The following is a 27,670-nucleotide window of genomic DNA, read 5'->3' as shown; positions in this document are numbered from 1 at the left end:
AGCAGTCTGCACACTTGTTCTGACAGCACTTGGTGGTAACATCAGTGTTCATCCTTTGACTTTGTGTTAGTATATCTGCAATTTCTGTACGTGCTTGGGGGAAAATGTTCTACACTTTGAAATATGCATTAACCCTTATCACTGAATTCGCAGCCTCACTGACGTCATTGCTGAGCAGTGTTCATATTGCCTGCATTAGCATACCGGGGCTCATTTCATTCATTTATTTCCTCATTCATTTATTTATTAGCGCGGGTCTTATCTGGGCCCAATCGTTAGTCCAATTAGGCCCGTGGTGTTTCACTAGTCCTGTTGAAAACAGGAGATGGATGAAGGCGAAGAATCGCTGTCCTCTATCTGTCTCTCATTTTCTTTGAGTTTCTCTGTCTCTTGGCCTCCAAAACATACTCTTTCTCCCTCTTTCTTCCTCACTCATTCTCTCTCGCTCTCTGATCTGTGATAAGATAGCATAGTTCCTCATATCCTGTTTCTAATACAGATCGATGAGAGGGAAAGGACCGAGGTAGGAAGGGATGAGACGAGGCAGAGTGGGTTGATGTGGAGAAGAGAAGGTGGGGGGGGGGGGGGGGGGGGGGTCAGGGTAGAGATATCTGAAGAGGAAATGAGGATTCAGAAAGGAGGACATCACTCAGATTCACATCTCTTTTCATTTAGCCCATCACACACAGCACACACGCACACACGCACGGCTACATTTGCGTCGGGCCGTCTCAGTATTTCAGTGCCAATATGTGCTGTGTGATTGAGAGAGTCGCCATTTCTCTCCGCTAGACACTGTTTTGCAGGTATAGGAGCTGTGAGCAACTCGCATAACCTTTTGTGTTGCAGTCAATTACAGTTCAGTTGCATCAGCTGGGTGAGGAGGTCCCGTCGGGGTTGCAGTGTGTGCCTGCGTACACGCACGCTTGTGCCTGTGCCTGTGTGTGCAGTTGTTGTTAATACCATGCGATTTTAAGCATGCACACACACCCTCAGAAGCAGACAAATTGTCTCTCTCAGTGTATATGACCCCCCCCAGGGCAGCAGCCAACCGCCGCCCCCGTCCCTCTGTCTGAGACTCTAAATGATCTCAGCAAGCAGCGCTTTCGAAACTTAGCTGAGAGATGAATGCTGCTTTATTTATAGGCAACATAACTGGATATAGGCTGTGTTGGAAATCGCATACAAACATACTGCCTACTACATACTCAATCAGTATGTACTACATCTTGCCTATTAAATGAACAATGAAGTGTGCCATTACCAGCAGACTGTTCACACTGAACTGTATTCAAGCAAAACAGTCATGTGGCTGCATCACAACTGTTTTGATCAAAATAATAACCTTAACCTGACGCACCACATGGTTTGTTACACAGAACCATCTGAGAAGTCGTCTTTGGAAAAGGCAGCTTTAAAAAATAATTGGCAGATGACTGGATGAACCATCTGTCTATCACCGTCTATCACTCTCTTACCTTGCGAGGCAGCCGGCTTTGCAAGATCACAAGATGATGTGAGAATCTTCATAGGACACTGATTGGACCACTAGTGGTTCAGACACAAGTTCATAACTTGAAGCCTGACGAGATGGAGTCTAGCGTGATGTTGTGATATTGAGAATCCAGTTGCCTGGCATGTTAAAGATTATCAAAGGTGCACAGATCAGTTCTTCAGATCATGTTCTCCCCTGGATGATGACATGTTGACTGGCCGATCATCTCAGGAGTCGGGCTGCTCGGTCGGTGGCTGAGATGACCAGCTGCTCTCACCAGCCAGCGGCTCCTCACATCTCTGAAAACGTTGGAGCAAATTTCCAAACAGGCGTTATTTGGATAAACTGACCACATACTGAGAATCTCAATTGTTACTTTCTCACCTGAAACAATGTTAAAACTTAATTCAGTGACATATTAACAGTTACAACAGCTTTTAGCCTGGCTCAAAATCTCCACTATTGCGCAATCTGAAGAGATGCAATGCATTTTGGGGCGGTTGAGTATGTCCAGTAAGCTCATGCCGCATCATGAATATATACATCCATGCACCGCATACTCAGAAATCCTTGCTAATCTAGTTTACATCCAGGCAAAATCCACATACTATGTAGTTGGAACGCACTACGTTCTCAATTTGACATCATATTTAGTATGAATAGTACATTAATATGCAATTCTGAACACAGTCATTGTGTGGTAAATTCTAAGAATCCCAAATGGCCTGAATCTTGAGAACCTGAGGCATCACACTATTCTTTCCTCAGTCTCTCCAATATTAGCACTGCACCCCTGTGCCGCAGAGATAGAGAGAAAGGTGCAAGTGATACAGAGAGGGGGGAGAGGAGAAGAAAAAAAAAAAAAAGGACAGCGAAAGTGCGTTTCCTCAGGTGGCTGTTTTGTGCGTGTGTTTGTTTTGGACAACAAAATATCCACCAGCTCGCTAAATGAGGGCCTTTGAGATGGGGGCGAAAGGTAGAAAAGCAGGGAAAAGGCTTCCTAAACCAATTAGCATCCGGGCCAAGGATGGGGGGCTGGTCTCAGCTACAATTACCGCCCTAATTGAGGTCAGAGTTGTTAATTTAGTGGTGAATTAGAACAGTTAATATGCATTTGTCAGGATGGCCAGGGGAGATGGCAAAGAAAAGTGTGTTGCCTATGTGTGTGTGCGGGTTTATACATCAGTGCTCATTGTGTAATTTTAGTTGCACTGCAATAGATTACATGCAAAAACATGCAAGAGGCCATCCTCTGCCTTTGGTGCAATTAGGAGCTGTGCAGTTGGTTCAGCGTTGCCATTTGAATCACCAATCATAAGGTTGAGTTGAGGCAGAAAGAGTGAGAGACGTAAGAATATAGAGAAGGAAAGAGAGAGAGAGAGAGAGAGAGAGAGGGTGTTGGAACATGTTCCAGAGAACAGAATGATGATGATACAATATTTTCCAGTCAGGGGACACTCAGCGCAAAGCCTGCCACAAAGTCACCTTTCTCTATCTCTGTCGCTCTCTTTTTTCCTCTCATGCAGAAATCCATTTACACCCTTTAACTCTGAGACGTATAAATATTTCTCAAAACACACTAAGCCTACACATGAGCATTGTATTTCTGTCTGATTGCCCGCGTTGTGAACCACTTACTGTCAGAGGATGAATCACGACCATGTTTTCTTACCCAACTAGTCAATGAATACAGAGCCACTCATCCTTTAAATCTTTGCACTCTACTTGCCATCTTCCTCTCCCTTCCTCATTTCATCTGTGGGGCCCTTATTCATCTCTTCCTGTCTTTTCTGCAACATAATCTGTAGCCTGTTTTCCTGCTCTTTTTTTTTTTTTTTTTTATCCTCAGGGGATTTTATATGTTCTTTAATATTCTCTCAGTTCTCACTTTCCTCCAGTATTCTCTCTGTTCCTCTCTCCTCCTCTGCTTCTCTTCTCTCTGAGGTTTGGAAATGCAGCGTGTTTTCTCCAAGAGCTCCTGACCATTGCCCCCTCTCCGAGCCCGGCCACCAGCTCCTCCTTTTCATCTCCCTTGTCCCTCCGTCCACTGGTCCGTCCTCTCCCTTTTTGTCACAGGATCACGTGTTCCGTTGCTGCTGTTTCAGATGCTGTCTTTTGCAGATGATACTAGCAAGCACTTTGCCTCTCTGAATTATGCATCAAGATTACATAAAAACCTCATGAAGCAACTGATCTATTTTTAATCCCGCTCGTTCGCTTGTTAAACCTGCTTCTCTGTGATCTTTCGACGCGCGTGTGCGTGTGTACATGTGTGTTTTTTTGTGTGCGTCTGTTAAAATGAACATGAGTGAGAAGACAGAGATTAAAAAGGAACACAGCCCAAGTCAGACTCTCTTGTTCCCCCCCGGGTGTGTCAGCTGAATTAAATTCAGATAGACTTTATTGGCATGGCATTTAATAAAGCCTTCCAATGCAGCTTGAAAACAATAATTACTGTAATTATGATCCGAAAGGAAAATGCTTAAAAAATTATGGCAACACAAAGCTAAATTCATCAATTTCAGGAGTTACATTTTGGCTAAAATTACACTCTAACAAAGTTAGAAGTGGTGTTAAAATGAGAAATGGTACTTGTGAAGAAAACGGTAACAAGTGTGTCTCTTTGTGTCTGTCTTTCTTTCTCTTTTGTCTCTCCTGCTCTTGTGTCTTGCTGCAAAGAAACCTGTTGACAAAGTGTTGCATTGGCTTTTGTGCTCTTGTCGCCAAGGAGTAAGAGTGCCATCTATTGGTCAACTTTTCACAACCAACCACAAGAGAGAAAAAAAAAAGGGGGGAGAAAAAAAGCTCATGCGGAAAAACCACACATGTGCGCAGACCCTCAAACACACACACACACAAATGAACAGATATACACAGCAAGCTAAGTATAAGGCTGTCTGATGTGTTCTTGGGGATGACCTAGATTGAGAGCCCCGTTACAATAGACCCACTATTGCTTACTGTCTCCAGCTGATTCAATAGGTAATCTTTCTATCGACTTCTCCCCCCCCGTGATACCATCTTTGCGTGTGCGTGCGCTTGCATGTGTGAGCGGGTGCATGTCTGCCTTATCTACAAGGAAGGACAGGCAAAGATAAGAAGAAAAGAAGGAGAGGGATGAAGGTCAGTGCAATGAGAGAGGAGAGGGCAAGAGGTGGATATAAGAGAAAAGAGACGAGGGGAAAGGACACTGTAGTCTCTCTGCTTCTCTCCCTTCTTCTCTCTGTCTCTCTTGTTCTCTATAACAACCCCTCGCCCCCCCCCCCACCCACTAGTGAAAAATAAAAAAGAGCTGACAGTTGAGGCCGGGCAGTAGCCGAAGTGTCAGCGCTTTCCTTTGACCAGGAGTGAGGGTGGGGAGAAAAAAGGGGGGGAAAGAAAAGGAAGAAGAAACATAAAAAGGAAGAAACAGAGAGGGAAAGATGGGACATCGGGTGTGAGAATTAGTCTGCCCCAGCAGCAAATCCTGAAACTACATCCCCCTTTTTCTGCAACTTTTACACTCATCCCTGTGTGTGCAAAACCCGGGCAAGTGGAGATAGAATTTGAGATTGATTCCCAGGCTTCAGATGAAGGTGTTATAGGCTTGTATGGTGAGGATAAAGCCAATGCTGAGAGGCATGCAATAACACCTACATAATACACAATACATACGCATACATCTATGCAATGTGCGTACTCTGGAAGCTTTCATGTATACATACAAAGCTGCAAGTGAATAATTCCTTTTCTATAAAATTGCCTTAAATATTCAGACATGAGCAGATGAAACATCTCCACTTTTCCACTCAAGAGATGCTTCAACATTAGAGAGACTAAAACAATAATTTGCCTGTCACCAAAAAAAAAGAAAATCACAGAACTTTTACTTTTGTGTACAGTAAGAGAACTGACTATTTCGCTTCTGTTTCTCTCTGTTCAGTGTTTTTTTATTTTTTCCATTCTGTTTCCTCTCTCCTGTTTTTTCGGGGGAGGAGATGCTTGGCAGCGGGCTAAGCAGAAAAGAGACACGGGGAGAGTAAAGAACTGACAAAGTGAAGAGCGAACACACTTGTGCAGTCTTATAGGCCTACCACCAACACACAATAACATAACAGAGGACAAAAGATGAGGAGAAGGGAGAAGGAGAGTCATCTCTTCAGAGAGCAATCTGTCACTTGCTCTCTTGGAGATGGTGGAAAGGCTTCTAAATAAAAGCAGGAGGAGCTGTCAGGTTCAAAGAAGATTGTGAGAGGTTGAGGGAAAGACAAAGAAAGTGAAAGACAGAAGGATTCTTATGGTTTTTAATTGTCTGTTTTGTAAGACTTCAGTTTTGTTCTGAAGGTTACCTGTCACTTTGTTAACAGTCCCTTTGATTGATATGCACTAAAACTAAATAAAAGTAGTATTCTATAAAAGCAGCACTGGTTGCCATATAAATGACAGATTCGACTTAGAGGGTTGGCCTCCTGTATTTCACTGGCTTGATGAGCTTTCAAGTGTTTTTTTTTTTTTACACCAGACTTGTAGACAATCCACCATTCAAGTCATAATATGTCCCCTCTTCTCCCTCCCTCCTCCTCTCTCTCTCTCTCCATCCTTTTGTGCGCAGCGATCAACTTGCTTGGTTTGACATGGCAGCTGAAGCCATCCGACGGCCCGGTGTTAAACAACGGACTGGGAGCTGGTTTGCCTGTCAACAGTGATGTGGCCACGCTGCCCTCTGGAGGCAGAGGTATGAACTACAGTACACGCCCCCACATGAAAATCCACAGAACCGCCTGTAGCAGTGGACACTTTACAATGCAAGAATAACAGTCTATAAGACATTAAATCCTACGTGTGAACTAAAAGGATTGGGCTGATTTTCTTATTGTCAACAAATCCTATGAAAAGGCCAAAAGCCAACAATGAATTTAAATCTACTAATAAGTATCCCTGATTCATCCTAAGCCTATAGATCATTCCTCTGTGACATTCACCTCCATTGTTGTCTAAAAAGAATGAAAAACACATCAATGAACCACACTGGGTGACGTGTTCCTTCATTAGGATGAACATGGGCACTGAGGTCCTGGTGCTGTAAATACTAACTAGCATGCCAAATGTGTATTAATCCACAGATGAAAGTAGTCCCCAAGAAATACCTAATTAACAATATTTTTGACCCGTTTTTTAAAGATGTATGTCTTCAGTAGGGACAAACTGGCTCAGGCTGAGTGCCTCAAACATAGTAGAAAGTCAGAAAGTATTGAAGAACAGACTTACACATTGTTGATTTTGGTCTTTTTATGGGATTTGCTGAAAATACAAGAAAAATATAACACCACCCTTGTCCTTAAAGGCTTTTAAACGCTGTTTCTGCTGTGCAACATATCATAACAGTCCAAGAGATTTTTTTTGCACCCAAATAGGCTCACACCAACTAAAATATTTTCATTATTCATGACACAGTACTAGCTGCTATCAGTATGTGCTGTTTAACCACTCCGCTGAGTTGTGTCGAGCTAGATTTATCGTCTCAGTCTGCAGCGAAGTAAAACACCAACTGCAAACCTCCCCCCCCCCCCCCCCCCCCTTCTCTTTTTCAAGGCCCCCATGCGGTTTTCTATCTATTCTTCTTTCAGTCGTTCGATCTTGCTCTGTAACACACACACAGCGTGTACTGTAGGTACGTGTGGGCTGCTGCTCTGTGTCTGTATTCAGTATTAATGAGAGGACTGTTGTGTTGTGTTCCCCAGCCGTCTAGGCCAGATGCTGCTGTTGTTCTTCTCATTGTTACTTTTATTTCTTTGCTATTCTGTACACAAACGCTCACACATTCACACTGAGTCTTTTTCTTTCTGGGCCCCAATACTCTACTGTTAGATGACTGACCTGATTGCAGGATGCTGTGTGTTTCTGCCTGCGTGCCTGCCTGCATGTCTGCTTGGAAAGCTCTGCCCTGCAGTTCTATCAGCCCCCCCAGACAACAAAGCCCACAGTCTTGCAGGCTTTGATACAAAGGCATCATTTTGCATCCCACTGTTACATGCAACAACACAAATTTTAGCATACACTGTGGGTACACAGTTTGCAAAGTTAATGGTGTTCGTCCTCTACTGTTCAATGACTGTGAATTTTATAGCAGATTATTTCCAGTAAACTGTGATGATTAACTATTGACTCTGACAATCAATGCCTATAATCACAGATTATGCAGTTTCTTTTCCCCTGGCTCCAGGTCCGTGGGCAGGCCGGAACAGCAGTATAGACACAGGCAACATCGAGGTCGGGAGACGAGTGACCCAAGAAGTCCCCCCAGGAGTATTTTGGAGGTCCCTGCTCCACCTCAGCCAACCCCAATTCCTCAAGTTCAACATCTCTTTGGGCAAGGATGCCCTGTTTGGAGTGTACATTCGCAAGGGCCTGCCTCCCTCACACGCACAGGTAAAATCTGGCCTTTGTAGTGGTGGGCTAATCACAGAATTATCATTTTATACATCAGTATGTCTATCTTTGTATCGGTCAGCTAAATTAGTCCCTTTTTATGAGAGAATACATTAAGAATACTTGCTTGTGTCATGGGACATTTTTAAATTCATTTGTGATTCATTATAATGGTTGTTTGAAAAAACTCATTTAATTTATGATTTACACTTAATTAAATCTCACAGTAATGTAACTTTTACTGCCTCTTATTAATTAGAACCTACTCAATTAACAGCAGATTTGATTTGTAGAATGGGGTAATTGCATCCAGATAACTGTTTCACTGTGTGACCTGACTTAAGCTTTTAAAAACCATGACGTTATGGCTACTGTGCTCCAGTAAAAGCACTCCCTGCAATATTTCCAGAAATACCAAAAGAATGACAGCCTTCAAGGATCTCTCGGTTGCATTCTTCATCCTTCCCTGGCAATTTACAGCCACACTTACCTCCCCCGCATCTCTTAATCTTCCTGCATATACAACTATGGGTCATTTTTCAAAGTCGAAAAAATGCCACCACAGCACTTCATAGTTGAATCATAGATTCCATACTCTCCCTCTTACTTCTACTCAACTTTCCCCACTCTTTCTCTGGCAGTATGACTATATGGAGCGGCTGGATGGGAAGGAGAAATGGAGCGTGGTCGAGTCTCCGCGGGAGAGGAGGAGCATCCAAACTGTGGTCCTCAATGAGGCGGTGTTTGTCCAGTACCTGGACGCCGGTGCCTGGCACCTGGCCTTCTACAATGACGGTCGGGAAAGGGAGACTGTTTCCTTCAGCACAAACATCATGGGTGAGGCAGCATTTGTAGCTGTAGATGGAGGTTGCAATTGGAAAAGGCAGTTGGGAGGTAAAATGAGATTAAGCCAAAGCATTTAGAAGATGGAAAGAGAAACTGAGACCAGCTTTTTAGTCAAAAAGTGTTCCTCTCAACTTCTCAGTGATTTTACACATTCACAGGGTGCAGAAACACCAGCAGCATGTGCACAATGTTACCACTAGCAACACAACTGTAGCAACATTGTCAAGAAGGAAGGACCACTTAGTGAGTTAAGATATTTCTGTTTGCTGAAACGTGAGATATTGATAGCATGGATAAAAAAAAAAAAATACAACTTAATACATCAGCAAGTTAGAATAGCTTCCATGCTGTACAGTATATGTTTGTGTGAAAAGGATATAAATCCGCCAGTGAATAGTAATGGAACAGATCTGCAACCAGAACATTGTGTTTCCAAATAGAGCACTGCTGTAAACCTGTAAACTGAATGTTTTTAGGACCTGAAACAAAGCCACAAATAGTTTCAATTGTGTACAAGGCACGAGTGTGAGAACGAGGGGTGTGAATGGGAAGAGTCAAGCAAAGTGAAAGAATCCTTCACTGTCAACATCTCGCAGTAGAGCTTTCAGCAGTAGTGGAGAGGAGAGGAGGCAGAGGCGGCAAGGGCAGAATTAGAGTGAGTAGTGAGAGGGGGAGCTGGTGGAGAGACATAATGGGTGGGGGCAAAGCCAGAATGTAATGAAGTGGAGTGAAGGATGGGAGGAGGAGCTGAAGAGGGGAGCAAGAGAGAGGGTGGCATTAGGGTAAGAGGAAGACAAGGGGCTTAGATTTTGTGGGGGGTGGGGAGTGGGGGAGTGAGGGGTGGGTGGTGGTGGCTGAGGACACACAGAGAGAGGAGGGGAAGTGTTTAAGAGTAAAGCAGTGTGGATAGTCTGATTAATGATTTGTGTAGAGAGAGAGGTGAAGCTGGAAAAAGCATAAGGGAAGGAGGGAGAGAAGTCCAAAATGCTTCCTTCATCATTAGCACTGACCCTCTTCCTTCCGTTCTCTCCTTTTCTAAGTGGGTTAAGTGGCACTAAAAGGTTGATAGAAGACATAGCCAGAAAAACACAAAATGCAACTGCTTAGTTACACACAAACAACCACACCTGGATGAAGTATTAATGACCTTGGTGTGCTGGAATGAGGAGTGAACAACCCAAATGAAGGGAGGGAGGTTAAAAAAAAAAAAAAAAAAAAAGGAAAATAGAGCCAGAATTTTGAGGAGTGAGAGTGAAAGAGTAGCACAAGTGTTGGAGAATGTTAGTGTAAATCAGAGGGAGTGCTTCTTTTCTGATACAGCGCACAGAGAAATGGAGGATGGGTAATGGATGCCGTCTGGAGGAATCATATTCAAAATGCATTCCCTCCACACACTGAAAAGGAGTGCATGGTATCTTTGAGGAGGGCATTTGCTTTTGAAGTCTGTGTGACTATGAGACTCGGAGTGCCTTGACTCGTTTTTGTAGTATCTTAAAGAGTGAATGGTTCCAATGATTTAATCGAATGCTTTGATGCTTGCCATCAAACTCTCTCACCCTCCCCTCTTTCTCTCTCTCTCTCTCTCTCTCTCTCTCTCTCTCTCTCTCACTTTGTCTTCTTCACAGATTCAGTGCAAGAGTGCCCGCGCAATTGCCATGGCAACGGAGAGTGTAATTCTGGTGTGTGCCACTGCTTCCCAGGATTCCACGGCATGGACTGCTCCAAAGGTATTAGCTGCTTACAAATGTGTTCTTCTGTCAGAAAATTCTGTCGTTTCTGCCGTCTAATTAGACAAGCGGGCACATTTCAGCTCCATGCAAACGTGAACAGCAGAGAGCAGAGAGGATTAAGAGCGGTAAGATGGCGCATGGCCTTAGAGCCGAGACAAGATGACTGATGATGAATGGCAGCTAACCCCCTAGCTAACGTCTCCCTGGCTCTGTGCTCACCTGGGATAGACAGCTTTGATGAATAGTTTAGTTACTTCTGCCTGTAATTACTCTTCATGTCATCGCCACTCTCCAGCCTCTAACCACTCTATTCACCCTCCTGCACAGCGGTGGTGGAGCGAGGAGGGTGTGGGTGGCCAGTGTGGCTTTTCACTGCTTTGAGAATCTCTAAAAAGCTTTCTAATTGTTTGTTTCCCCCCCCCCACAAAAGGTTTCATTTCTCTCCCCGTCCTCCCCTCCTCTGTTCTTCCAGCGGCGTGCCCAGTGCTGTGCAGCGGCAACGGCCAATACGACAAGGGCTCCTGCGTGTGTTACAGCGGCTGGAAAGGACCCGAGTGCGATGTCCCCGTCACGCAGTGCATCGACCCTCTTTGCAGCGGCCACGGCACCTGCACCGATGGCAACTGCGTGTGCTCCATCGGCTACAAAGGGCAGAGCTGTGCAGAGGGTGAGAGGAGACAGAGTTAATGGTGTGGTGATCCTGCAGGATGTGTGATGGTTTAATGTACGTCGGGGTTTTTTTTTGTCAGCCGGTGCATCTGTACAGAACATGCTGTGTGTCAGAGTGATTATTTTGAAAGAAACATGAATGTCTGCAGCAAAACAAGCACATCTCACATATACACACTCCTCCTAACTCCAGCTAGACAGCTCATCATAGCGTAATCTTACCCTGAGTGAGTGGGCCTTTCCCTCCATATATACAGATGAAGTATGATACGGCAGTCAAACACATCAGAGATTTTATTAAGGGATGAAATCGCTTCTATTGATCCCGGTTAAGAAGGATCAGCCCGCCACATTCTCGGTCATCAGAAAGATGGAGAGCAAGAGAGAAAAAAGGAGCGGGATAAAAGATGGCGAGAGAGTCAGGGCAGCAGTGAGAGGTGAATATGTATGAAGAAAGGGAGAATTTGAATAAGAGAGAGAAAAGGGAGTGCAGCATGCCAAGGGTGAAGATGAAGAAAGGGGGAAGAAAGACAAAGGGAATAAAGGAGGAGTGGCAGACAGAAGTCAAGACACAGGACTAGAGAACAAGGTCAGCATTTTCTCCCGCTCTTCTTTTTTTTTTTTTTTTCTCTCCATCTCCCTCTCATCCAATTTTTTTTCCCTTCTCCTTTGGTCTCAAATCTGATATTCATCACAGCAGAGTCCCTCAAACAATTTACCTGGAGTGCCGGCGACATGAAAATCGATAACTGTGATCCACCGTTTCTGCCAGGCAAACAGAAATGGAGGGCCGAGGTTATGTGCGAGCGCGTGCATTTATGAATGTGTGCGTGCAAAAGGGTGCGGTGGGGTCAATCATGCCCGAGGAGGGGAGAAGGAGGAGGGGTGAGAGAGGTGTCAGACAAAGAGGACGAGGAGAGAGGGAGAGAGAGAGAGCGAGAGCGACCGGGACAGAGCAGCGAGAGGAGGCCAGAGGAAGAGTGGGTGGGCGCTTTGCCGGGAGGAGGTAATTTGTCAAATTGGTTTTCACTCACTGCTTGGACTCGGAGCTGCCTGTCAACCTGGCAGACTGACATTGTCAGATTCTCCCCCGTGTATTAGCACATACGCACATACACACAAATGCATACATACACAAGCTCATGCACGGAGACAAGCGCTCACACTGAACGACGTGTCAGCGAGGCTCGCTGCTCTTTCGGAGTACAGCATGTTTGCTGCTATGCCCCAATTATAGACTCAGCTATTCATTATTGTGCGCTTTAATTGCCTTAGTAATATGTCTGGTAATATTTTCTTTTATTTCATTATCTTTTCGTGTACACGAAGAATGAAAATACGTCCTCTGTCACGTCTCTTTCTTTTCAACCAACACATAATATTTAATTTGTTTCTACTATCAGCTCTGATGTGACATTTTCTTGCTTGTGTTGGTGTTGGTTTCTTTGTGTTTTTTCATGTCGATGTTTCTTCTGCTTAATGCAGTGGATTGCCTGGATCCGACGTGTTCCAACAATGGCATCTGTGTGAATGGGGAGTGCCACTGTAAGCCAGGTTGGGGAGGGCTGCACTGCGAGCTGCCCAGGGCCCAGTGCCCAGACCAGTGCCACGGCCATGGTGCCTTCATACCAGACACTGGGCTGTGCAGCTGTGACCCCAACTGGATGGGACCTGACTGCTCTATGGGTAAGTATGACTGCATAGCTAGTGGTTCTACTGCAAGAGTCAAATACATGGAGTAAAAGAAAGATGGAGTGTGGGGTGTTATAGTCGGGGGTTACCGACTACCCGTGGGTCCTAACATATTTTGTGGTCCCCTAGGATACATGGTTATGTAGTTTACTGTTTTATTATTTCACACTGTTTTGGTTTTCAAAATGCGCTTGGGTAAAATCTATAAAACCACAAACAATGCAACCTGCTCAGAAACAGGATACAAAAACAGTTCTGTTACGTGCTATTATGTAAGCCGAAGTAGAGCAGACAAGAATAAAATGTGGCCAGATACATAACAACTAAACAACCACAACTGTATAAAATCATCCCTCTCAATGGACTGTCAGCGATGGTTATGTCAGCCTGTTATTATTGTCAGGGCAGTGCTCAGAGCCTAAAATGGGCAAGGCAAGGCACTTTTATTCATATGGCACGTTTCATTACGATGTGCTTTATAGTGCATTACAGCAACAACATGTGACATGTTAAGAAGATTAAACTGAATAAAACATAAGAAAATGCAACAACAAAAGAGAAGAAGAAAAAAACACAGAACAGACACAAACCACAAAAACAGATCCACACACATAATACACACAACGTGTCACAATGAAATGTGATTTCCAGATGTTTCAGACATTCAGTGAGCACATGGATGTTGGAGATGTGTTTGAGTTGTGAATAGTAACACATACCCTTCATACCCTAAAGGCTCCTGGAGTCATTTCCTGTGAATAAGTCACATAATTCCTACATCTAGGTGCACCACTGAATGGAGTAAAAAAAGGAGATTGGTTGTAAGAGGAGTTCTTGTTTAAATGCTTTTTAAAATACTGAACTTGTGTGGTTATGTATTTCAATAAAATAAAGCCATTCAGCTATATCACTATAGGCTACAGTAGGAGAGACAGCAACCAGCCTGCAACACCTCCCGTCTCAGGATCACAAACAGAGCTCCAGCGTTTGTTATAAGAGAAGCAATGCTTAACTTTAATAAAGACAACATTGTTCCACGCTGCAGGATGCCTCAGCAAGTGTGTATCAAAACATCTGTACGAACTACATTCCCAGCACACCGGGGGTCGGGAGCACATGAGCGGAATTGTCACATCTCACCGCATGCGCCACCGCTGCCTGCAACATCTGAGCCTTTAAACAGAGACTGTAATGGAGGCTCAGGAAATAAACGCTGTCTTCACAAAGCTATAATCACTGATTTTAACTGAGGGTGCGTGGTGGAGTGTTGTATTTATTGTAATGCGGATTTGATTGTTTTTGTTGCGCAGCTTTGGAGCTCTTGCACTTGCAGGGGTGATTTGACATCGCTACTCACTGTCAGTTGAAGTCAGACACAGCAGTGATTGTGTGATTTGCAGGTTAAAACTATAAATTTGGTTGGATAGTGAACGTTTTTAGACATTTCAACACTTTCATTTTAACGTTGGTTCATTTATTTTAGTTAGAAAATTCTTTACATTACAGAAACACAGAAAATATGTTTGATTTAGCTTAAAACAATAGGTATAACTAAGTAACCTATACATCTAAAAAGTTGAACTTTTAAACCAGATTTTGCACATCTAGATATCCTCTGACCTGCAAAACACCAAATGTACACATGACAAACAGAAACAGAAACCTACAAAAAAAAAAAACCACCACCTTTTAAATCAAACTTCTAAGTCCAAAAATAATGTCCTAAATCTTTCTCTCCTCCTCCAGAGGTGTGTTCAGTCGACTGCGGGACCCATGGAGTGTGCATGGGCGGAGCTTGTCGCTGTGAGGAGGGCTGGACCGGCGCAGGCTGCGACCAGCGTGTGTGCAACCCGCTCTGCATCAAACACGGAACCTGCAAAGACGGGAAGTGCCAATGTCACCAGGGCTGGAACGGAGAGCACTGCACCATCGGTAAGCACACCTGCGTATTCGTGTGTGGGTGTGTGTGTGTGTGTGTGTGCGCATGTGTTTGATGTGCGTCAACACGTGGGTGCTCACGGAAACACCAGCACCCACTCAGACTACACTGGCAGCTCCTTTCCACTTTGTTAAAGGAATGTGGAAATGAGAAGTGGAGGAAAAAGAAAAGACCATAGGGAATTGAAGAGGGGGGCTGACGAAGGAGGTGGGCGAACAGAGAGGAGAGGAGCAGACAACTTAGAAGTGGGAGTGGGAGGATTACAAAAGAGCAAGATTTAGCTGTATTTAAGTTGCCTGTCAACTGCAGACCCCAGGAGTCTTAGTTTCTACGGCCTTTGAAACACCAAAGTTATGTGATGAAAGGTAAAACTTTTCACCTCACTGTGATCAAAAATATCTCTCACATTGTGTGTGTGTGTGCGTGCGTGTGTGTATGCATGTGTGTGTGTGTTGTGTGCACACAGTTGTGCTAGTATGTGAGTGTGATTCTGTTTTATGTCAATCACTGTCTCATATTGACATCACTGTCACTTTGGATGGATGAGTGCCAGATTCCTTTGATTCACCCACAGTGTTTTGAGACACAAAGTCTCGTTTCCCTGTCAGCACAAGCACTGTGATTGCTATCTGATACACACACGAACAAACATCAAAACACAAAAATACCAACACATGTATATGCATACACACACACGCACTCCAACACATACATAAGCACAGGGGAATAACAGTTTATGATCTCCCCATTTCCCCCATCAGAAAGTAGGGCAGCTTTGACTGCAGCATCAGCCCAAGATGAAAGAGTTGTCAGGCCTCAGCTTGGCGCAAAGCACACTTCACTAGCACCAGACACTCTCAGTGTTAGCTTGCCTGTTGTTCATTTCAGCTCTGCATGATGTTGGTTGCATTTTTTAAAAAAAAAAAAAAAAAAAAAAAAAAAAAAAATACTCTCCCCATCTCTTACCTTTTGCACGTTTTCTCCCACTGCAGACCATGGGAGCATGGTTGACAAAGCAGGTACCGTATCTGACTCTGGTGTTTTGTTTCTTAGCCTGTGGTGGTAGAAGCTAGCTGCTGCATTTGTGGGTTTTGGCCTGGCTTGGCTCTGTAGACTCTGTGGTGCTATCTGTCCGTAGATTAGGGTGCCAGCCTCAATGATAACTCCCTACATGTAGCGCACTCCCGTTTTACAGTAGTGCGCTACAGCAGGGTTTAGCTGTCATTGAGCCTAGATGTGTTGTGGGGTATCGTAGAGCCTAGTGTGGTATCAGCAGTGTTGAGGGGCTGTGCTGTGAAAGTGTGGATGTGCATGCGTGTGAGCGTGTTCTTCTCCCTATTTCTAATGTGAAATTTGAAAAACACAAACACATAACTCTACTCAGGTATTCTAGTCATGTATGGTGTAAACAGCTGCTTCACACGAGGAGAAAATGATGAAAGCCGTAAAGAACTTTTGAGGTAATTGGTGAATTTCATAGGCCACTGATGCGAGGCCTTAATGCGGTGTCAAAAAAAAAATACAGAGTGTGTGTGTGTTTACATTTTGGGTATTTGTGGCAACAGTCGCAGCCATGGTAGACTGGCTAATACATTTATTTTGCGTGCATATGTGTGCGTGTTAGAGTGTGTGTGTGTGTGTGTGTGTGTGACTCAACAAGCATACAGTATTAATTCCAGACTTTCTATCTTTTCTTCAAACCCGCCCGCTCCAACCTGAGCCAAGAAAAAAAAAAAAAAAAGAACAACCGAACAGTTTAGTCAGATCACCAAGAGATAAACAGAATCATGACTAATGTTAAGACATCACTGCAAACAGAGAAGAGAGAGAGAGAGAGCAGGTCGGGGATGAGTCGTCTCATGCACAGCAATAATGCTTAATAGATAGGCCCGCAGCTGAACCTCTGTGTGGTTACACAGAGCAGCACAGATTGCCTGACAGTACAGGTCCCCGGAGCACCGTTGAGAGTGTCCTCTCACCCTCTACGCTTAATGGAATAGCTCTCATTGTTTTATGAAGAGCCAGCCCGGGAAAGAAAAGGTAAAGCGCAGGGTTAAAGAGGGAGCAAAAGAGAGCGAGAGGGATAGCGAAGAAGAACAGATGGAGCCAAACGGATACAGAGATACAGGTCAAAGAACATGCGGGGTAAAGCAATCGATGTAATTTTTAAGGTAGCTTATTAACAATGGGAGGAGTAGATGAGTAGTGGGTTATCTGAGGAAGTGCAGTGTTATCTGATCCATCTATAAGCCGTGGTCTTGGATTTATGCCTGTGACCTTTACTTTATGACCTTTAGAGCAGACACGGCTGGATACAAGGGGAATGAAGAGAATGGTGGAACTTTTTTTTTTTTTTTTTTTTTTTTTTGTCCCGACTTACTTTCTTTATGCACTTTGTTCTCATTCTTTCTGTCCCTTTCTCTATCTCTGTCTGTCCCTCGCTCCTTCCTCTGAGTCTTACACAGTATCTTTCTCTATCCAGTCATATAGCCCGACACCCACACACACCGCACACCACGCAAGAGTGTGTGTGCTGACCCATAACCCAAGGCAATTTCTTCTCCTTTTTAAGGGGATTTTATCAGAGTCCAACTACATTAGTTGGGAGGGTAGACTTAATAGTTTCTGAAATCCCACTTTATTCTAGTTAGTATGAGGGGGTATTGACTGGGTCCTGGCATTAAAGAGAGAGGAGCCTCGTGCCGGCCTGCCCAGGCAAGCCAATCAATGCCCACTATGGATTGTCCTGTCTGGGTGCTTCATAAGTATTTGGCTGCTTTAAATGGCAACTCCATTTAACAGGCAATCACTGCTAACTGCCTTTGTTCCCTGAGCTCAATACTCGGGGACAGTCTATTGCAGCCTGACTGTTAATACAGCATCATGAGCAGTCCCCTGATGCAGAAAATGGTAATAATTAAAGATAAAAACCTTTGATTTGATTCCTCTTGTTGAGCTAAAAAAAAAAAAAAAAAAAAAAAAACGTGGTTAAGCTTCTCCTGCCTCCCCTCCTCCCCCCTTCTCCTTGCACCCTCTTCTCGGGAGTTCAAACAAGATGGCGTGCTGTCTTTTTCAAAGTCCTTTGCCGACTTTTCCTCATCGCCTGGTGGTTGAGACATATGATAAAATGCCAATCGGGGTGAAATGCCTGTTAATTTAGCTGCTGCCACGGTTTAGATTGCACTATTTGTATTCATAATGCATGGCTTTATTGATGCTGCGATTTGTTAGAGGGCAAAATCCTACAGTGCAACTTGAGTGAAAATATGTTCATTAATCTACTGAGCAGGACTCAATGAAAAGCATTTCATATTCATAATCTCTTACTGGGTTATTTTGTCCTTCTCACTCCGTGTCTGCACACCACTACTAAGTGGGAAATGTCAGGTCATATCTCTAGGGTGTGTCGTGCTGGGGGTGTGTGTATGTGTGTGAGTAAGTAAGTGCCTTTGCGTGCATGCATGTATTGTTTTATCAGTCAACTCTGTCTTTGCCTACATCTCCCCTGGGTAGACTTAAGAATGTCGCATCTCACTCCCTTATTTATTGAAGAGGAAATCACTGTGACAAGTTTGTTTTGGGCTCTTTGTGCTGCTGGAGGAAACATTGTCATTGTGTGTCATCATGCCTTTTCCCTCTGCCTGATAGATTATAATGTGGCAAACACAGTCTTGTGTTAGAGCTAGAAAGGTGTGATTTAGAGTGATCTGGGAAAAAGACAGCCCACGAGTTAAAGGCTTTTTGCATAACATTTTGAAAAAGACGTAAATGGGATACATTGTTTCAGCATGCTGCAAATTATCAACTGGAATACAAAAGATATACTGAGCTTTCAGAAACAAAAGTATCTAAAGATTTTATTGATGTTTAGCGGTTTGTTCTTATTTGGCTCCAATTTAGTAAAATCACTCTAATATAGGGGGAATAGCTTGACATTTTGGTAAATCTTGTTTAAAGCCAATAAGCATCATTAATCAATTTAGTCAGTTAATTGATATATTTGGTGGACAGAAAATTAATCAGCAACTATTTTGATAATCAATCATTGTTTACATTTAAATTTTTCAAGCAAAAATGCAAAACGTTTGCTAGTACAAGGCTCTCAAATATGAGAATTTGTTGCCTTTCTTACAGTTGTGGACTGTAATTTGGACAAAATAAGAAAGTTGAGAGCGTCACCTTGGACTTCACTATTAGTTTTATTGACCAAATGATTAATGGATAAATAATAAATTAATTCATAATAAAAAATAATCATTAGTTGCAGCACTAATTAGATGAGAAGACTGACATCACTCTCATCATTGTCCATTCAGTATGACAGACGATTGGCTTAGGCTAGTTTAGCACAAAGACCAAAAAGGGGTAAACGGCTAGCCTGTAGACAAGAAGCCAATAGTTAAGCACATAACCCCCCCCCCCCCCCCCCCCCTTAAATCCACGAATGGTCATTTTTACACTCTTTCTTACAGATTTAACAAATGGGACTCAGTATAATGTCTATAATGTGTTTTACATGACTATCTGTTCTCTCTGTTTGCATTCTTTATGCTTAGTTAAGCTAACCAGCTGCTGCCTTCAGCTTCATATAAAACAAATAAATATTGAAGTATTCCCTTTTCTGTACCATATGTTACAAGCAATCAAAAGTTACCAGATAATGTTACTTTGGCAGAAATGGCTTGGCCCTCTGTAACTGCAAAATTTCCTCATCCAGACTGTCTTTAAATATCTGCTTTTCTCTGCCTTAAAGTCACTCTTGAGTTGAGGATGGCCTTGCTGTGCTAGTTATGAAACTTACTTGACTCCAGGGCCTTAGATGGTAGGTGCTTTTTTGTATAAACCAAAATGCAGGTTTATTAGTTCATAGACTGCCACCACCCAAACACACACACACACACACACACAGGCACGCACATACTCCGTCGAACATAATCTCATTCTCTCATGAGAAAGCATTACTCTCAGGCCATCAGAATCCCATTACCTACACTGAATCATAAGTAAGAGCGAGAGAGAAAGAAAGAGAGAGTGATGATCGGGTGGGGTTCTATCAAGTAAGTGAATCAAGCGATCTATCCACTTCTGTTCACACATACACACACGTTAGCAGCCATCCAAAAGGTGGAGAGACATTTGTGTTTGATGGGAAGGTGTGCATGGAAATTGACCTACTGAATTAAATTGATTCTTGAACAGTCAATACGTACAGTATGCTACCATGTGGTTATTAAATTGAGTGAGACTCATTGGTCTATCATAACCATGTGAGCACGTGTGTGTGCGTGTAAGACCTTGTGTGTGTGTGTGTGTATGTGTGTTCATTTGGTATCATTGATGATAAAACAGAAAAGCATCACCCTGCTTCTCTCCCATCATCCCTCCCCTTTACTTTCCTCCTCACCTCCCTCCCCGTCTCTCCTCGTGTCCTCTCCACCCAGACGGCTGTCCTAACTTGTGTAACGGGAATGGCCAGTGCACCATGGGACAGCAGAGTTGGCATTGCGAATGCCAGACAGGCTGGAGGGGCCCGGGCTGCAGTGTTGCCATGGAGACCTCCTGTGCTGACAACAAGGACAATGAAGGAGGTGAATTGGAGGGAGCAGGAGAAATTTTGGGGGTAGAGCTGCTATAAATGCAGAATTCCACTTGCAAAAAAGAAAAAAAAAAATTGCTTGTGGAGGGAATAAAGGACGACAGAAATAGAAGAAGAAGAAATATAATGAATTAAAACAAGAAATAGAATTAAGATAAAGGTCTTGAGAAGAGCCCTCACTGGGGATGACAAAATTAAACTTTCTCTGGTGAAAGAAACAAAGATTATCAAAATATTAAATCAAGAATGGAAGAAGTAGTGATTGCTTTTTTTGCATTCCGCACTGCTCTTACACCACCACCTCATTATTGCTCTTTCCTATCTCTCTCAGATGGACTAACAGACTGTATGGACCCAGACTGCTGCATCCAGAGCCCCTGTCAGAACAGTCCACTGTGTCGGGGCTCCCGGGACCCTCTGCTAGTCATCCAGCAGAGCCCGACGTCCCAGCCCCGCGTGCGCTCCTTCTACGACCGCGTCAAGATGCTTGTGGGACGGGACAGCACCCATATCATCCCCGGGGAAAACCCGTTCAACTCCAGGTAAGCTGGGAGACACAGTGCAAACTCAGGCATACCATCACACATTATTTATGTCCATGACCCTGATTATTTGGAGCTATGCCTCCTAGTCCAGGATGAGTCAACAATAGTCTTTTCAGATTTCACAGAAAGAAGAAAAGGTCATATATTCTCATATAAAAATACTCAAAAATTCCTTTTTGGACACATACCTAAAGATAGCAGATACAGTAACTCAGGAGCACAGGATGAGAACTTGAAAATGTATTTAATTTTAATTATTTAGGTATAGAGTATGTTGTGTTTTCATCGAGTTGACCTATAATGTTTAAAAAATGATTCTACAAGCCTGTGAAGTTGCATTTTAGAGAATACCATCACCTTGCTGCTACTTTGAAGGTTTGACATCTATATGATGCACAAATATTAAATAAACTTCAGAAAGTGTTTGTTGAGCTTGCCAAGATGCTAACAAAAGCAAGAGACAAGGGCAAGCTAGGACGAGATCCTCCACAGATTTAGTTGGGCTTTGAAGCGCTGTCCATGGTGCTGAATCCTGTCTGCACACATTTACACATGCGAACATCAGACAGTCTCAAAGAAATAACTTATCAAAATGACGATACCCTGAAATGTTTAAATGTTATTCTATGCGTGGCAGTTCTTACAAACACATACACATACACACGGTAAACATACACACATATCCATCTGCACTGTCATGGCTTGTTTACATGATTGACGTGAGCTAATCTAGATGGCGGGGTTGCTGATTGTTTCTAATTAATGAGTGGTGGAAGACCAGAGCAATAAATGAACAGGCAAATTGGATGATTGAAAGATGGAGAGATTAATCAAACCAGATGATTGATGGTTAGAAAGATTGGGCTGATAGATTGACTATCCCTGCCTCACTCTGTCTCTTCTGTCTTCTTCCAGTTTGGCATCTCTAATCCGGGGTCAGGTGTTGACTACAGATGGAACCCCTCTGGTGGGGGTGAACGTGTCTTTTGTCAACTACCCCCACTACGGATACACGCTGACACGGCAGGATGGAATGTATGTACAACAGCTACCCAGCACTCCTTGCTGAAAACTCTGAAACTACCTCACCACATTGGCTCTATGATTGGATTGGATTGGATTAGATTAGATTAGATTAGATTAGATTAGATTAGATTAGATTAGATTAGATTAGATTAGATTAGATTAGATTAGAAAACCTTAATGATCCCAGATTAGATTAGAAAACCTTAATGATCCCATGAGGAAACTTGGCTGTTGCAGCCGCAAATAATTAGATACAGTGAGGAAGAACATTTTAAATAAGAGCAGAGTAAATGTATTTAGCCAGAACAACACAACTGAGAATTGAAACACTACAGTCTCTTAAGTGAAGATATATTTATGTAAATGATTAAAAAAAAACAAAGGAAAAACTTTGCAAGGAAATATGAAAACTACAAAATGCAACAAAGAGTTCCAGTCATAGAACAACTGGTGGAAACTCAGCTTGTTTTCATAATTGATCATCTTTAATGTCATGTCATATAATTTTAAATAATATTGAACTTCCATTAAAAAATACAGCACTCTGGTAGCACATACCATATGGCCAAACAGGAACCATCCAGCCGGGGACCTTTTGTTGCGTGTCGTACCCTTTTGTTTCCTCATTGCCTCTACTGTCGGCTAACCAAAAGGGTCAAAAATGTAAAAAAACAAAAAAACAAAACATGCATACGTGTAACAATATGTGAAACCAAAAATATTAAAGAACTAAACTGAAAAACAGCCTTAAAACTCTTTTTAAACCATCCTTTGCTTTAATAGCCACTTTCCAAACACATTTGGTTAACTCACCTGACATGACTTTCTATTTCTTCTTCAGGAATTCAAGTTTCCTTTGGGGAAAGTTTTAGAGCCTCATGGGCTGCTTTAATTTGACTCTTCTCTTGAATTTTTCCTCTACATGTTATATTATGGATTTAAGTCTGGCTGACGTCCATAACATGTTATTTCAACTTTGGATTCATCGGTTCTTCACACTGACCTCCACTCATTAAATGTGCAGCTTCTGTGTTTCTTGTCTCAGGTCTTTAAACACTTTTCTCCTCCCCTGCAGTTTTATCAACCGTTCCTTTGCAGTATTTTCCTTCTAGTTAGGCCAAGCTGACGCTGAAACATCTGAACTTCGAGTAACATAATAATAATTGACCTTGTATTTCAGGGGCAGTTGCTCGCCCGTTTCACAGACTTGCGACTTGAATGAACATGCTCTGATGTCCGTGCCTGACCTTGTTTAGTCTTGATGAGGGCTATTTTCTTCCAGTTGTTAGAGGCTCTTGGCCTCAGCAGTTCCACAATCTCTTGCTATTTGCCATGAGAAATTACAAACATGTGTATGTGACCTATATCTACACTAATCATTAACCCACAGATGTTAACCATAATTGGTGACAAAAGGTTAAAGGAGAACGTCTAATAAAATCACTTCTGTTCTGAGACCAGTGCTCTAACATTGTGTTATTCATATTTCAGACATTTAACTGATGTCTAGACTGACTGTCTAGACATGTGTAGAAAATGATATAATGTGTTTATTTCAGGTATTTTTTTGTTGTTATTTTTTTTCCTAAAGCAGTGGAATAAATGTTATATTAGAAGAAGAGAAACACTGACAGTGTATGAGTCCATCCACCACAGCACTCCCCATCTGTACCTCATACCCATCCTCTTCTTGCAAACCTCTCCAGGTTTGACCTGATAGCTAACGGTGGTGCATCACTGACTCTGCGGTTCGAGCGTGCCCCCTTCCTGAGCCAGGAGCGCACCGTGTGGCTGCCCTGGAGCCAGTTTTATGCTATGGACACTCTGGTGCTTAAGACAGAAGAGAACACGATCCCTGGCTGTGACCTGAGCGGCTTCGTCAGGCCTGACCCTCTTGTGATTGCATCCCCTCTCTCCTCCTTCTTCAGCTCCAAGCCAGGGGAGAAACCCATCATACCGGAGACACAGGTGCAGTACCACTGACCTCTGGCAGCCGGCTAATCTTCCTTCTGGTTCCCTCGCGCTCTACCCACTTTCCTGTATGCCCATCTTTTGTAGCTCTCTTTCTCCTTTCGCTTCCATAGTTTTCCCCCCCCATTTGCTCCCGCTTTCTCTATTTCTTTATTTCTTCTATTGTTTTTTTCCCCTTTTTGTCCTTCAGCCGTCAGTGGAAGCGTGACCCCCATTACTCCCTCTCTCTCTAATCCCCCCTAATCCCTCTTTCCTGTCATCTCCTCTCTTTGTCTTCCAGGTGCTGCATGAGCAGATCGAGGTGCCTGGCACAAGTCTAAAGCTGTGCTACCTAAGCTCCAGGACCCAGGGTTACCGCTCCCTGCTCAAGGTGACCATGACCCCAGCCGTGGTGTCTATGGGCCTGCTGAAGGTTCACCTGATGGTAGCGGTGGAGGGCCACCTCTTCCAGAAGTGGTTCCACGCCTCACCCAACCTGGCCTACACTTATATTTGGGATAAGACTGATGCATATGGACAGAGAGTCTACGGGCTTTCTGAGGCTGTTGGTGAGTTTCATCCAGGGAGAAGGGCTTTATTTTTCTAACCCTGCACTCATTGAGTAGATTAGAAACTTTGCCAGTAAGGGAGCACTGGCTATGACAGAGGGGGAGAGTGCTAATTAGGGAGCTTGAAGGAGAGATTATACACCCAGAAACCCAGCCTCCATTCACTACGCGGTACAGCCACAGTTAAGGGCTTTTTTTTTCATGTGTCTATTTTTCACTGGGGCTGTGTGTGGTTCAGCCATCCAGCCGTAACTGTGGTGAAGGGTTATTAGCCATCAGGGCAAGTTAGCAGTAGCTACTGGAGCAGCAAGCAGGAGTCCAGGGGAGCCTCAGTGCTATTACATTCTGCTGTCACAGTCGCTCACAGATGCTGTCAACCAAACGCTGTTGTCAGGCCACAGATGCAGTGGACATCTGGGGCTTCAGTGTGGACTAAAATCATAAGGAGCATACTGTTTGGGAAATTACAGACACTCAAAAATTCTCTAAAGTAACCGTAATCTTACATTTCCCAAAGAATGTAAAGCATCTAAGTGGTTTAATATCAGGTTATGTTTTGCTAACAGTGGATACCGGTGCAGGTGTGCTACAATATTGTTTGCAGTAAAGCTAAAAAGGTGCTGGCAATAGCACTCCAGCTGTGATTCATGTTGGAGTTGATGTGTTAACACACTTTTCCTTTTAACAAGTAGGAACACACCAGCACACACACGCATGCACACATACAATACATACAGGCACTCAAAGACACTCAAAGTATTCTCGACATATCCACCTCATCTCAACACACTGTCCATACTTGTATATTTATCATCATTTATCGTCTGAGACTGTTGACATGTGCATGATTGGTGCATAATGTTTCCACCAGCAGAGTTTTCTCTCTGGCAACCGGTGTGGCCTGTAGGTTTGAAAGGCCCACTGGGCAATCTGTCCAATTAACAAGGTTTTTAATTGATTTAGCAGCATGTGAGAGTGTTAGTTAGGTGTTAGTGCAGGTTTTGGTACAGGTGCTAACTAGCTTCTCTGTGTATCGCACGTATCACAACTTAAATTAACTTAGGAGGTTATGTTTTGAAGAAGTTATTTTATTCTAATTTTTTTTTTTACATGTTTTGTATTCTCTGGTCTTATGTCATTATTCTTTATGTGTCTGACCTCTCTTTGTTTCCCTATGTCCCCCCCAAACTTTTCCTACATGCAGTGTCGGTGGGCTATGAGTATGAGTCCTGTGCCAGTCTCATTCTGTGGGAGAAGAGGACAGCTATCCTGCAAGGCTATGAGCTGGATCCCACCAATCTGGGCGGCTGGTCACTCAACAAACACCATATACTCAACACACGCAGTGGTATGAATACACACATATGCATATAAATCTGCACGGACAGTTTTTCTTCATTTTCCCTCTGGTTTATATTTAGCCATTTCCCCATTTGTAGCAGGTTTACAGTACTGTATATCTCACTAAACTTGCTATTGTCTTGGGATGGGTGTAGCCCACACTAAGCTTCTTGTGTTTCACATGGAGTTGCCAGGCGTCTCTTTTTACCTGTCAGTGAGGATTTTCACAGGAAGAGCTTGTGTTGTCTCACCTAGTTTGACTCACGCATCCACTCATGCCAGATCTACTTAGTAAACATGTGTACCGACCAATCAGCAGCAGCCATTAGTGTAGCGGCAGGGAGTCTCACCTCCTTTGTCCACATCACAGCTACACAGTAGACTAACGTTTGTTTGTTTTTTTTTCCTGGAAGTGGTGTCCTGCTACACTGTTCAACTTACTTAGCCACCATAAAGACTGATGTTATGCTAGAATGATAGAAGGTCACTAACATCAGCTGTTCATGAAGACAGAACACACACATAAACATACTGTATGTCAGTAAACTGCTTTTTTTTAATCCTTGTGCATTTTACTTTATAACAAAATATATAATCCACCAGCTTCTGCTGCATCAAAGATCCTTTAACTGAAAAAAAAAATCTACCTATGCTTCTCTCTGTCTTTCCTATCCTCTCTCCTGTCCAGGCATCCTTCATAAAGGAAGCGGGGAGAACATATTTGTGACCGAGCAGCCCCCAGTAATCACCAGTATCATGGGAAACGGCCGCAGGCGCAGTATCTCCTGCCCCAGCTGTAACGGCCTGGCAGACGGCAACAAGCTGCTGGCACCAGTCGCCTTGGCCATGGGCATCGATGGCAGCCTCTATGTCGGGGACCTCAACTTTGTACGCAGGGTCTACCCATCTATGAACACAACTGGCATCCTGGAATTAAGGTAAAAATCAATTATGGAGAGGAAAGGTGAAGAAAGAAAAGTAATTTTTTTTGAGGTTGCAGGAGAAATAGTAATAGAAAAAAGAAAAGCTGATTAGATGAGAGTAAGAAGGTAAAAAGATGAGTTGTTTGCAGTACATAGACATGTAGGATTGCATCCTCTCTGGAATAAAAAAAAAAAACAAAAGAGGTGAGACACTGGGGATGACAAGATTGAAGCAGACTTATGCACTGCGCCAGATACAATTTCTCAAGGGTGTTTTTACCTATGTTTAAATTTTGCTGTTCACACCACAGGCAGCTTTGTGTTTCTCTCTGTAGGCTGCTCTCTACAGACTGTGTGAATTAACATTTGTTTTTTTTGTGCTTTTATCTCGCTCTCTCCTTTGAAGGAACAAAGATTTCAGACACAGGTAAGATGCTCATAATGATAGATTCAAAGTTTTGAGTGAACATTCCAGCAACAATAGAGAACGTGCTTGAATCCGTCGTCATCCAAGATATAAAACCAAGCTATTCACTGACATTACAATCTTTTTCTTTTTCTGTCCCCACAGTAATAATCCAACCCATAAGTACTTCCTGGCGGTGGATCCAGTATCTGGGGCATTGTTCATCTCAGACACCAACTCCCGACGAATTTACCGCGTTCGCTCATTAACTGGTGGCCGGCTGCTGTCGGACAATGCTGAGGTTGTGGCTGGGACAGGAGAGCAGTGCTTGCCCTTTGATGAACGCTGCGGCGACGGCGGCAAAGCCACTGAAGCTACGCTTATGAGCCCCAAAGGTGAGCCACAGAGAGGAAGTGCAATGAGGCCAGACGGGTCTATAAACTATATACTTAGTCATGATTACAGAACCGCTATTATGTTAATTTATTGTGTTTGAGTTCATTCTTCAGATTTTCATGTAATCAAATGATGAATG

At 43.3% G+C, this 27,670-nt stretch overlaps 1 protein-coding gene across 4 annotated transcripts in view; it reads left to right on the top strand.

Annotated features, from left to right (window-relative positions):
* tenm2a (teneurin transmembrane protein 2a) overlaps positions 1-27,670 on the top strand; it is a 153,652-nt gene that overhangs the window by 113,489 nt on the left and 12,493 nt on the right. For 2 of the 4 annotated variants that reach the window (XM_044363519.1, XM_044363517.1), the window contains 16 exons: positions 6,087-6,209; positions 7,698-7,903; positions 8,545-8,740; positions 10,375-10,476; positions 10,952-11,146; positions 12,634-12,834; positions 14,587-14,772; positions 20,221-20,367; positions 20,707-20,917; positions 21,836-21,955; positions 23,653-23,914; positions 24,198-24,465; positions 25,670-25,813; positions 26,495-26,744; positions 27,136-27,156; positions 27,301-27,530. In XM_044363519.1, the coding sequence (XP_044219454.1) occupies positions 6,087-6,209; positions 7,698-7,903; positions 8,545-8,740; positions 10,375-10,476; positions 10,952-11,146; positions 12,634-12,834; positions 14,587-14,772; positions 20,221-20,367; positions 20,707-20,917; positions 21,836-21,955; positions 23,653-23,914; positions 24,198-24,465; positions 25,670-25,813; positions 26,495-26,744; positions 27,136-27,156; positions 27,301-27,530 (2,862 nt within the window). Of the gene's footprint in view, positions 1-6,086; positions 6,210-7,676; positions 7,904-8,544; positions 8,741-10,374; positions 10,477-10,951; positions 11,147-12,633; positions 12,835-14,586; positions 14,773-20,220; positions 20,368-20,706; positions 20,918-21,835; positions 21,956-23,652; positions 23,915-24,197; positions 24,466-25,669; positions 25,814-26,494; positions 26,745-27,135; positions 27,157-27,300; positions 27,531-27,670 lie in introns of all 4 variants that reach the window. The other 2 variants (XM_044363518.1, XM_044363516.1) reach the window with 1 other exon arrangement.

This window comes from Thunnus albacares, chromosome 10 (assembly GCF_914725855.1).
Source record: "Thunnus albacares chromosome 10, fThuAlb1.1, whole genome shotgun sequence".
NCBI lineage: Eukaryota > Metazoa > Chordata > Actinopteri > Scombriformes > Scombridae > Thunnus > Thunnus albacares.
This window is presented reverse-complemented; position numbering and strand designations above follow the sequence as displayed.